Source organism: Octopus bimaculoides, chromosome 26 (genome assembly GCF_046866305.1).
Source record: "Octopus bimaculoides isolate indiv1 chromosome 26, ASM4686630v1, whole genome shotgun sequence".
Taxonomy (NCBI): Eukaryota; Metazoa; Mollusca; class Cephalopoda; order Octopoda; family Octopodidae; genus Octopus; species Octopus bimaculoides.
In genome coordinates, this window is record NC_142953.1 from 27,345,606 (window position 1) to 27,359,090 (window position 13,485).

Consider the following 13,485-nt stretch of genomic DNA (forward strand, 5'->3'; position numbering starts at 1 on the left):
CTCCAGTCCACTCAGCTGACAAAAATGAGTAGTACCTGTATTTCAAAGGGCCAGCCTTGTCACGGTCAGTGTCACGTTCAATCTCCCTGAGAACTATGTCTGTGGAGTACTCAGCCACCTGCATGTTAATTTCACAAGCAAGCTGTTCCATTGACTGTATCAGCTAGGATCCTTGTCGTAACCAACAGTGTGCTCCTATGAATATATACTCTGGAGATATGCTGTGACTGAGAAGACGAAGCAAATAATGTGAGATCACAGCTGTAGCCTACGCCAGTGTGACATAACCAACCCACTCAAAAAAGTACCTTTGGATCATAGGGCGACATGCCATGCTTAAGGAAACCTATTGAGTCAAGTACATCAACGTCAACATCAAAATTGAATAACACCACGATCAAATGGAAATTGTAGTTGTGGCTGATGTCAGCACTGCCTGTCAGGCTCCCCATGATGGTGGCATATAAAAAGAACTCACTACACTCTCAGAGTGGTTGGCGTTAGGAAGGGCATCCAGCTGAAGAAACACTGCCATATCAGATTAGAGCCTGGCGCAGCCTTCTGGCTTCCCAGACCCCCAGTCGAACCAACCTATGCCAGCATGGAAAACATATGTTAAACAATGATGATGATGATGTTGATGATATATATATATATATATATATATATATATATATATATATATATATATATATATATATATATATATATATATATATAAAAGCAATGTTAAATCTCTGAACGAGGTATTAACAGTAACTGCACGATAAAGTGAAGTATATTTGCCACTTAAATGTGGCTGACCCCGAGGGGTGGATATTACTGTTGCTTTTAGCCCCAGGAGGACATCTCCTCCAGCTGGCTATCGACACACATCTGTGCCCTGTCTGTATTTGCCAAGGGAAGTTATCTTTCCCATCTTGATCTACGATACGTACGTACTCGAGTTTCAGGGTTATTTCCCTTCTTCAGCGTACGACAATCGCCGACCTTCGATGCAAAAGATAATTCTTGGCAAATATATGTAACTTTCTCCAGTGAAATTATTCACTGATATCGAAAAAGTGAAAACAAGCAATGTTAAATCTCTGAACGAGGTATTAACAGTAACTGCACGATAAAGTGAAGTATATTTGCAACTTAAATGTGGCTGACCCCGAGGGGTGGATGTTACTGTTGCTTTACATATATATATATATATATATATATACGTATGTGTGTGTGTGTGTGTGTGTATTTGTGTGTGTCTCCCAGTACACTGCTTGACAAGTGATACTGGTTTCTTGCTCTCACTATAACTTAGCAGTTCGGCAAAAGATCCCGATAAAATAAGTACCAGACTTCAAAAAATATAAGTACCGAGGTCCGTTTGTTCTGCTAAAACCCTCCAAGGAGATGCCCCACCATGGCCGCACTCCAATGACTAGAACAAGTTAAAGATAAAAGATAAATGATTAACAAAGAATCCTTTAATAGTTTTACATACTTTTTAACTTCGGTCACTTCTCCATTCTCTGCCAACGTATCAATATTTTCCACCAAATTATCAGCACATGTCTGAATCATTGCGTTCATCTGCAACAGACATGGAATGGTAGTTCAAGAAACAGGCTATTCAAGATATTCTGGTTATAATTTTGGAATCAATCAATCAATAAACTCTGACCTCTGACCCAATGTCATGCGGTTTCTTTATTCTAAGTTACTTATGTATTTGGATATAATCTTCCCACCGCTAAAGATTAAGTGGTTACAGAGACATCGAAGGTTCTCATGTAAAATATGTCTGTCTGTGTATCTATCTATCTATCTATCTATCTATCTATCTATCTATCTATCTATCTATCTATCTATCTATTTGTCAGTCTGTATGTCCATCCATCTATCCATCCATCTATGTAGCTAGCTAGCTGCCTGTCTATTTACCTACTAACCTATATGTCTATCTCTCAATCAAATTATCTATCCATCCATGCACCCAACGCCCACACAAATGCATACACACACACACACACACACACACACACACACACACACACACACACACACACACACACACACACACACACACACACACACACACACACACGTGTGTGTGTGTGAAAATCCTGTTACAGACATACTAGTGTGATCATACTATCTTTATGATAACACCTGATGTGTTGACTTGATATCATTGTATCACATATTGCTATAGTGTACATGCATTGTATTTTCTTTTACCCAAAGCCAGAAACTTTTCAGCACACTTTTCAGTGTGTGTGTGTGTGTGTGTGTGTGTCTGCGCGCGCGTTTGTGTGCATGTGTGTGTGCATATGGAAGTCTTTCTGTTTCTGTAGATCAAATCTACTTATCAGGAATTAATAAGCCTGGGGTGGGGGGCTATGGTAGAAAATACTTGTGCCAGGTGCCGTGCAATAGGACTGATCCTGAAACCATGCACTTACAAAGCCATGTGATTGCAAAGCAAGCTTCGTAACCACACAGCCATGCCTGCACCTCTCTCATAAATTCTGAAATTGATGATTCAGAAACATCCAGAATTACATACTTACTGCTCTCATTTGATGGGAAGTAAATGAAGGGGTCAGCACAGTGCGCAGATATTTCCAGTGCTCATCTTTGGCTGATGGAAGTTCAACATTACTGATTTCATCTCCTTCAAATATCTAAAAAAAAGCATAAAGAAATAATAATAATAATAATAATAATAATAATAATAATAATAATAATAATAATAATAATAATAATAATAATGATAATAATAATCATTTCTACTAGAGGCACAAAGCCGGAAATTTTTGGGGGAGGGGGCTATTCGATTAAATCGCCCCTCCCCCAGTATTTCACTGGTACTTAATTTATTGACCCTGGAAAGATGAAAGGCAAAGTCGACTTCGGTGGAATTTGAACTCAGAACCTGAAAACAGACAAAATGCTAACAACTCTGCCAGCTCACAACCTTAATAATGATGATGATAATAATAATAATAATAATAATAATGGTTTCAAATTTTGCCACAAGGGCAGCCATTTTTGGGAAGGGAATTAGTCGATTACATTGACCCTAATGTTTCACTGGTACTTAATTTATTGACCCCAAAAGGATGAAAGGCAAAGTTGACTTCAGCGGGATTTGAACTCGGAAGACAGCGATAGAGTAAATACTGTTAATCATTTCATCTGGTGTGCTAAAGATTCTGCTAGCATGCCACCTTAATAATAATAGTAGACCTTAACCAGTTAGGCATGTCTCTTAGTGGCTGACGATAAGTGCACCTCGGTTCATGAGCAGAAGTGGGGGAGCATCATGGCCATGGGAAATTCTTTGGGGTTTTAATAATTCACCTCTGGAAACATGGGTGTTTTGTTCATCATCCTTGATCAAACCTTATTCAGTTTCTTACCTATTATCATTGGAACAACAAGATACATACCAACTGTGTGAAACTAAGAATTGCTGAATTTTGAATCATGGGAAAAGAATGCAGATCTTTAAATTCATACTCTACAAATGATCATGATATGTGGAATTATGAACATCTTCAAAATCTTCTTAAGATTTAAAGGATGATGGTTAAAACAAAATTCTTTCCTTCACAACCTTGCTACCATGTAGGTTGGTCTGTCAAAGTTTACTCTAAATTAAAAAGACAGAGAAGAACACACACACACACACACACACACACACACACACACACACACACACACACACACACACACACACACACACACACACACACACACACACACACACACACACAAGCAATATATTAATATATACAACTGAAACAAGTGAAAGAAAAAAGATAAAAGATTATATTACTTACTGTTCGATTGACAAAGTTTGAAAATCTTTTCACTAAAACTTCTTGAACAAATTCTGGATCACTTACAATACAATTAGGAACTACTCCAAAGTAAATACTGCCAAAAACAGAAATATTGTTTCAGAAATGAAATAATCTAAGATTGTGATAAATATACATCATTATTACTATTGTTGTTTGCTGATCTCTAGTTAATTCTTTGCTAACAAAGATTTTTCAAATATGTAACTGTCTTATATTTTTGAAAACATGATGGATTAAAAACTACATGGTACTTTACAGATCAGAAACTTGGACAATGTTACAAAGCTATGGATTAAGATACAGAAGCCTTTGAAATGTGAATCTGTAACAGATTGGACAGGATGAGCTGGAAATACAGGGTAATAAATGCTGCAGTCATAGAAAAGCTGAAAATATAGACACTTCTTGTTGAGAATCAAGTTCATAGACTTGTCATATTTGGGACCAAACATGCCTCGTGAGTCATTCCAAGAGACCATCCTGACAGGTGGTGAAGAGAGGAAGGAAGCAAGAAGCCATCAAAGACATCAAAGAATGAACTGTAAACAAGAGCCTGGTTGATCGGATGCGTGTTGCACAACACAGAGCTAACTGGAGAACCTTGGTAAGCTGACTCCTGGAAGCAGTGATGGCACCTGACTGGCTCACACCTGCCCTCTAGTGACTTGTACTTGTTATTATTGGGTCATATATATATATGTGTGTGTGTGTGTGTGTGTGTGTGTGTGTGTGTGTGTGTGTGTGTGTGCGTGTGAGTGTATGTACGTGCACCTGTGTGAGTGTGTGTACGCTGTACCTGCCTATTTTCATATGTCTGTGCCCTGAATCTCACAACTCATCTCCGTCCTCACCGCCAGTGTGAATCTGTTCTGCTAAACCCTTCTCGATTACCTTAGTCACAAAGAAATCATTCTTACCCATATACATCACCATAGATTTCTCTCCAGTATTTGAATACATTATTAAAACCCTGAAAATATTAAAGTATAAAAAAACAACTTTAATAACATCAATGATTCTGTCTGAAATATGATAATAAAATTCATCGGAGTGTTTTAAGTATATGTGAAGGTATATGGCTTAATGGTTAGGCATGTTGCACTCACAATCGTTAGATCATGGTTTCAATCCCCAGACTGGCTGTGCATTGTGTTCTTGCGTAAAACTCTTCATTTCCCGTTGTTCCAGTCCACTCAACTGTTAGTGAATCACCCTGTGATGGAGTAGTCTTCCAATCAGCAGGTATGCTGACCTACTTGCCTAGCCAGCAGGAGGGCATCATTGAGTGGTTTTAATGAAAAAAAAAAAAATCGACCCTAGGAATTATTTTTTAAGCCTAGTAATTATTCTATTGGTTTCTTTTGTCAAACTGCTAAGTTACCAGGATGTAAACACATCAGCACTGGTTGTCAAGTGGTGGTAGGGGACACATGGATATGTACATACAGACATCTCTCTCTCTCTCTCTCTCTCTCTCTCTCTCTATATATATATATATATATATATATATACACACACACACGACAGGCTTCTTTCAGTTTCTGCTGACCAAATCTACTCACAAAACTTTGGTCGGCCCAAGGCAAGAATAGAAGACACTTGCCCAAGGTGTGATGCTGTGGCACTGAGCCCAGAACCATGTGGTTGGCAAGCAAGCTTCTTACAACACAAAAGGCATAAAAGAGGCCTTGGTATATAAAATGCATAACAATTTCAGCAGAAAAAAGATTGTAACCCATTAAATTTTATGAGAAGTTCAGTTTTGTATATGAGACCTAAGTTGATTTTTCTAAAGTCATTTGTTTTGCAAAGCAAAAAGTTTTGTCTTATACGCTATCAAATAGGCGTAGGAGTGGCTGTGTGGTAAGTAGCTTGCTTACGAACCACATGGTTTGGGGTTCAGTCCCACTGCGTGGCACCTTTGGGCAAGTGTCTTCTACTATAGCCTCGGGCCGACCAAAGCCTTGTGAGTGGATTTGGTAGACGGAAACTGAAAGAAGCCTGTCGTATATATGTATATATACATGTGTGTGTGTATATGTATGTGTGTCTGTGTTTGTCCCCCTAGCATCGCTTGACAACTGATGCTGATGTGCTTACGTCCCTGTAACTTAGAGGTTCGGCAAAAAGACTGATAGAATAAGTACTAGGCTTACAAAGAATAAGTCCTGGGGTTGATTTGCTCTACTAAAGGCGGTGCTCCAGCATGGCCACAGTCAAATGACTGAAAGAAGTAAAACAAAAAAGAGTAAATATAGACAACTATTTTTCAGCCACGGTATATCTTGGACTCCACTGTACAATGTGTCTTTCTCTTTTTAAAGAGAATTTTGCTTCACTTTTTCTTTTATAATCCAATTTATATTTATGACATTCTAAATGAGTATTAAATACTGGATTGGTATTATATTTTATTGACCCTGGGAGGTTAAGAAATAGAGTTTTCTTGTATTCTCTTGTATTCGATCACAATTACATTCACATCTCGAATGCTTTACAAGATTACGTTTCCAGAAGGTTTGAGATATTTTTCAAGGGAGGCAGTTATATCTGGCCTGGATTACTTTGATTTTAATATATCATTACTATATACCTAATAAGCTAACCTGCCAACTATTTTATATTCCATGTTAAAGGAGACGGCTGTACAGCACTTTGAATACAACCTACTAAACACTGCTTGTCACAGCTGACCAGAATGCAATCAGGACATCTGAGAGCTTGCTATGCAGTAAAGGTCTGTGTTAAACTTGGGAGCAACGCTACACTTATGAAATGTTCCAATCCCCTTATCGATTAAGTTGTATGAGCCAAGTCTCTGTTTTTCACTGAGAGACAATGAGGAATATAGGAGGGAGAGGGATGTCAGAACATCAGAGCTGGTTGAGAAAGTTTACAATTTTCTGAGGGAAGACCATCAGATGTCTGTAAAGACAATAAACATAGAGTTTGGAATTGGTGTGGTAACTGTACACGGAATTATTCATGAAGATCTGAACATGCACAAAATTTGCTTAGTGACATAGAGAAGGATGACCTGTGATTGAAGCTGGATCTACTGTTATGATCCAGTGGCCAAGAGATAGAGCGCCCAGTGGAAGCATCTTGGCACACTCAGACCCTGCAAGGCTGTGTAAAGCAAGTCCACCAGAAAGTACTTGGTGATTGCTTTTTTCAAGAGCAAGGGCATCATCCTCACTCACTGGGGTCTTTTTGGCCAGATGACCAACAAAGAGGAAGTTATGGAGGCTTTGAGGGAGTTCATGAAAGTATCTTGTTGCAAAGGGTCAGAGCTCTTCCATTTTGGTTGGTGGTGCCTGCACCAGGACAATGCACCAGTTCACAATCCTATCCTGGTAATCAACTATTTGAGAGAGACTGCTATCAAAACTGTCCCTCCTCCTCCTTACAATCCACATATTGCTCCCTGTGATTTTTGGTTGTTCTCCAAGCTGAAGGAGAAGATGAAGGAGACTGTGAGACGTGTTCTGGACACCTTGGGGCCTTCATGAAGTGGCTGGAGCACAACTCCAAGTACATTGAAATCAGAAGATCATACTTTGAAGGAAGTTAGAGGTTTGTACTATTTTGAAATTAATAAACGTCTCTCCTGAAAATATCTGAAAACTTCTGGAATGCACCTTGTATATGAATAATAGCTGAATTACCCAGTGATACCCAGAAAAGTGGGGGTCATTTCCATTTCCTGTCCCCATTACACTGTTTCATGTCCTCTCCCATTCCCTGTTCATTTCCTGTTTTAGTTCCACTCCAATTCCTATCCCCAATCCTACGTCAATATATAGATTTTAGTTTAAGTGGTTATTGTTGGTGTATTTCTTATATGTATGCCAGTAGTTCAACTAGAAATCAGAGTCCATTATTAAGTTTCTCAGACTCCTGCACTTGCTGGGATGTTAGTCACAAAATGAGTGAACCCTATGGCAGGGAAATTTGTAAAGCAAAACATTGAACTGAGCAAACAGACAAGGCAAACCCCATGAAAGCTGTGGAAATGATAGCTAAACAAAAATACTACAAAATAAAAAAGAAAATACAAAATCAAACAGACCAGCATGAAAAAGAAAACTTGACAAGTGTGGCTGTGTGATAAGAAGCTGGCTTCCCAACCACATGGTTCCAGGTTCAGTCCCACTATGTGGCACCTTGGGCAAGTGTCTTCTACTATAGCGTTGGGTTGACCAAACCTTGTGAGTGGATTTGGTAGATGGAAACTGAAAGAAGCCCATCGTATATGTGTGTGTGTGTGTGTGTGTGTGCATGTGTGTGTGTCTTTAGGTATGTGTATATTCCCTCCCACTGCTTGACAACTGGTGTTGGTATGTTTATGTCCCTGTAACTTAGCAGTTTGGCAAAAGATATTGATAGAAGAAGCACCAGAATTTACAAAAAATAAGTACTGGGATCGATTCCTTTGACTAAATTTCTTCAGGGCTGTGCTCCAGCTTGGTCACAATCCAATGACTGAAACAAGAAAATATAAAATTGAATTTACCAGTTTTTTTATTTGTACCAGGTTTCCTAAATGAGAAACAGGTTTAGGACCAGAGAGACCAAGTTCTTTGAAATATGAAAAGTTCCTTCTTCCAAACCTGACAAAGAAAAGAATAAATAAAATACATTAATAATGATGTTTGTTTTTATTGGCCACAAGGGCCACTTACACACATACATACATAAAAATCTGCAAAACCTTCATAAGATTCAAAGCTTGATGGTTAGAACAAGTCACTTTCATTCACATATATATGTATATATCTATGTGTGTGTGTGTTTTTGTGTTTGTCCCTCCATCACCACTTGACAACTAGTTTTGATGAGTTTATGTCTCCATAACAGCAGTTTGACAAAAGTGACTGATAGAAATAAATACTAGGCTTAACAAATGGAGCCGATTTATTCGACTAAAACCCTTTAAGGTGGTGATGCAGCCGAAATGACTGAAACAAGTATCTCCACTCTCTTCTATCCCATTTTCTTTCCAACTTTCCTTCTCAATGCCTGCAACCTTATATACAACTATCTCACTTTTTAAAAATCTTGCCACTCTAGCCATCTCTCTTTCCTTAGCCATTGCCTCTGTCAGCACGTCACACCCCATGGCTTCCACTTGAAGTTTCACACTACTCCCTATCCCCCCCTTAATTGAACCCATCCTTGTCAGTATTTCCATGCCACCCACTCTCTCCTTTACTCCCTCAACCACCAACTCCTGCAAGCTTAACTTCTCCTTTCCATCTTCTGCCCTCCACCCTTCATCCAGCCTATTCTCTGCTTCTTTCTTGATCTCAACTACCAACTCCACAATTTCCTCATACACACGAAAAACCCCAAAGTCCTCCGTCTCCTCAACCCTTCATCCTTCCCTCTCCTTTCCACACCGGTCATGTTGGGAACATCTGAACCGCTCGTACACTTGTGCATGGCTCTACACTCATCTCCATACACTTTCTGTAACTTTGCGTAGGCCTCTGAGCAGGTATCGCCATGACAACTTTCTATGTCATGGTCAATGCTACGTTCACACGCTACACACCTTCTTTCCAAACACGACTGTAAACATCGGATGTGAGCTAGAACGTTAAAACATAGTGTACATGCGCAGCAGAGTTCACGGTCTTCACTGTTTGTGCTTTAGCTTCTTTAGTTAGCAATGGCCCAGTGATTAGGGCAGCGGACTCGCGGTCATAGGATCGCGGTTTCGATTCCCAGACCGGGCGTTGTGAGTGTTTATTGAGCGAAAACACCTAAAGCTCCACGAGGCTCCGGCAGGGGATGGTGGCAAACCCTGCTGTACTCTTTCACCACAACTTTCTCTCACTCTTACTTCCTGTTTCTGTTGTGCCTGTAATTCAAAGGGTCAGCCTTGTCACACTGTGTCACGCTGAATATCCCCGAGAACTACGTTAAGGGTACACGTGTCTGTGGAGTGCTCAGCCACTTGCACGTTAATTTCACGAGCAGGCTGTTCTGTTGATCGGATCAACTGGAGCCCTCGACGTCGTAAGCGACGGAGTGCCAACAACAACAACAACATATGGCTACATTTCGGATACGTTTTGACGAGACTTCGAAAATGTTATGTCAAAACTTCATTGAAAATTTCCAACATGTACACCGTCTGTAACCCTGCAAATTTCAAATCCATCCTTGGTACCGTGAAACACAGTTTGAAGCATATTAGGAGTTATCTCCTGTCCTACTGATTGAATGTGTTAAGTTCAGTTAAACTATTGCTTCAGCCTGGGGGTGGAAGTAGAGAAAATGACTGCAGCCAAATTGAAAAAATGCTGTCATGTACAGATAAACGGGATCCAACAGGAATGAAAATAAAATGATAGAAGAATGATAAAATTTAAGAAATTATAAACAAAATAAAAAAATATACACTTTTAACACATATTAAACATAATAAACAAATAAAAGTGAGTTAAAAAAATGTCCAATTTCACCGAAATAGTTAATTTTGGGGCACCTTATATACGTGTGTGTGTATATATATATATATATATATGAATAATAACAATAAATGGAGCAAAACGCATATAAATAAAATTTCCTTTAATTCCTACACATGTTTCAAAATATATGTGTACTCTACTCCAAAGAAGTAAGAGCTGCTGGAATTCCACATATATTCATCGTCAGGGAATCAACATATACTTACTTGGCCATGTAATATTATAACTCATAAGTTACCTCATCATTTCGCATTTATCTTGCTTCTATATGTTGGTTCCCTGACGATGAATATATGTGGAATTCCAGCAGCTCTTACTTCTTTGGAGTAGAGTACACATATATTTTGAAACATGTGTAGGAATTAAAGGAACTTTTATTTATATGCGTTTTGCTCCATTTATTGTTATTATTCATATCTACTCAAAATGCATCACTTCAACTTGGTATCTCTACCTATAAAACGGGTGTGATATCCTGGTTGCTTGTGTAATTTTTGCTACCCATGGTAACTACTAACATATTTACATTGTCAAAGTTTTTTTAAGACTGAGATAATATTAATATATATATATATATATATATATATATATATATATATATATATATATATATATTATATATATATATATATATTCTTTCTCTTCCTCTCTTTCTCCCCCCATACCCACCTTCCCCTCTTTCTTCCCCCATACCCACCTTCCCCCTCTCTCCATCCCCCTTCCCTCTCTTATACCCACCCTCTCTCCTCTCTTCCTCTCCCCTCCCATACCCATCTTCCCCCTCTCTTACATCCACCTTCCCCTTCTCCCTCCTCGTCAACACCCCCTCATAAGCTCATCCCACCACACCCCAACACACTCCTACTCTACCTTCCCACTCCACCCCATCCAATTTCTTACACCCACCACCCACCCCTACCCACATACCCCACCCTACCCACAGACCCCTACCTCTACCCCACACTCCACCCATGCCTTCCCCACCTCCCAACACCCTCACATCACACCACACCAATACCCTCGCATCACACCACGCACACCACACCAATACCCTCGCATCACACCACGCACACACTACAACTGACCAACTACTTTCTCCCTTTCTCCCTTCCCCCATTTTCACACTACATACGTCAAGATCACCAGCAGTCTACCTCCCACACACAGCCCCTCGTTCCCGATCACCGTTTGTTATCTCCCCCTTTCTTAGCTCTCCTGAAATAAGAATTTCTAACTTCCGGTCAGCCATTGTTATGATCGGCCATTATTATGATTGACCGTTGACTGAACACTATTCAATTTTTTTTCTCCGTGTTTTTCTCCTTGTCTCCGTATTCTTTCTGTTGAAGAGCGTAGCTCGAAACGTCAAAGACTTTCCGTATTCCCGAGCGTCATACTAATATATACTTTTGTTATTTACACCACCTGTCCTCGTCTGTTGTTATTTTTTGTATATTCTCCCATATATATATATATATATATATATATTAGGTTTATGTATATATTAATATTATCTCAGTTTTTTAAAAAACCTTTGATAATGTTTTTTGAGCTCTCATATATTTTGAAACATGTGTAGGAATTAAAAGAATTTTATTTATCTACGTTTTGCTCCATTTATTATTATTATTATTATTATTATTATTATTATTATTATTATTATTATTATTATTATATATATATATATATATATATATATATATATGTTGATGTAAAACCGAATGAAATCGTAGTCGTGGCCGATGCCAGTACCGTTTGACTGAGACCCGTGCCGGTGACGCGTAAAAAGCACCGTTTGAGTGTTGGGCCTCATGGAGGCAGTGACAGGTGAGAGAGACCTTTGGCGATACACCACGCTTGTGTAGCCCTGTCAAACCAAATGAGACCATAGTTGTGGCTGATGCCGGTGTCAGGTTAATGGCACCTGTACCGGTGGCACGTAAAAACACCTACTACTCTCTCGGAGTGGTTGGCGTTAGGAGGTGCATCCAGCCGTAGAAACTTTGCCAATCAAATCAGAACCGGGTGCAATTCCCTGGCTTACCAGTTTTCATTCAAAATGTCTAACTCATGCCAAGCATGAAAAACGGACGATGATGATGATGATGATACCCCCCCCCCCCCACATATACAATGACGCCAGTGACATATATTAAAAGTCCCATTATAGAACTATAATCGTAAAAAAGTATAGAACTATATTATCACCCTCAAATTTGAGAAACAAACACTCATAATTTTCTTTTAAAACTTTATTGCATGAGATTGATACCATGAAATCTCCCGAATTGAGTTCTATCATTTAAGCTTAACTGAGATATAGTTTGTTTTCAAAATAAAATAGTTAATTATATTTAAATCTAATATATTTTCATGATGTTTTACCTCACAACTTTTTTGATACAAATTTTCGCTGCACGAGACCAAAACTATAAAATTCCTCATGCTTTCTTCTTTCATTGAAGATAAGATAAATATATTTTGCCTTTAAAATAAAAAAAGTTATTTAGATCTAAACTTGATTGGTGACGTTACTTACTCTCCCATAACGTTGCTACAAATTTTGATATAAACTTTTTTCTACTGGATCAAATCTCATTTTTTTTAATGCTAAAATGTAGTTAGGGACCAGTCCTCTTCAAAAACGACAACAGTTTTCAACTGGGTTAAGAACTGAATTAGCGACAAAATCTGAAAGGTGCTGCGTGTGAGTAAATTGCGGCCTTAAGAATATTATTCAACTACAACCGTAGTTGAATGATATCTGTACATTTGTATACACAAACATATACAATGCGTATGTGTGTGAGCGTGCGCGCGCGCGCGTGCTTGTCCCTCTCCATGTATTAGTTTGCTTGGTTTGTTTACATCCCTGTAACATAACGTTTCGGCAAAACGAGACTGATAGAAAAAGTACCGCGTTTAGAAAAAAAAAAAAAGAAAAAACAGAAAAGAAAACAGTAACGAGGCCGGTTTCTTCCATTAAAATCCCTCAAGGCAGTTGTCCCAGCATGGCCGCTGTCTAACGATTGAAAGAAGAAAAAGATAAAAGATGTATATAAAGGGAGAGACTGAGGATGAAAGAGAGGGAGAGAGAGCGAGAGAAAGAACGATAGAAAGGAAAAGAGGAAGAGAAAGAAGAGAAAAGA

At 38.8% G+C, this 13,485-nt stretch overlaps 1 protein-coding gene across 1 annotated transcript in view; it reads right to left on the reverse strand.

The window, feature by feature from the left end:
• The window catches only part of LOC106884157 (cytochrome P450 3A9), a 38,833-nt gene that overhangs the window by 17,423 nt on the left and 7,925 nt on the right, over positions 1–13,485 (reverse strand). Inside the window, exons 2-6 of the mRNA XM_089342439.1 lie at positions 8,371–8,467; positions 4,772–4,824; positions 3,831–3,927; positions 2,556–2,669; positions 1,487–1,575 (exon numbers count right to left, since the gene is read on the reverse strand). Of these exons, the coding sequence (XP_089198565.1) occupies positions 1,487–1,575; positions 2,556–2,669; positions 3,831–3,927; positions 4,772–4,824; positions 8,371–8,467 (450 nt within the window). The remainder of the gene's footprint in view (positions 1–1,486; positions 1,576–2,555; positions 2,670–3,830; positions 3,928–4,771; positions 4,825–8,370; positions 8,468–13,485) is intronic.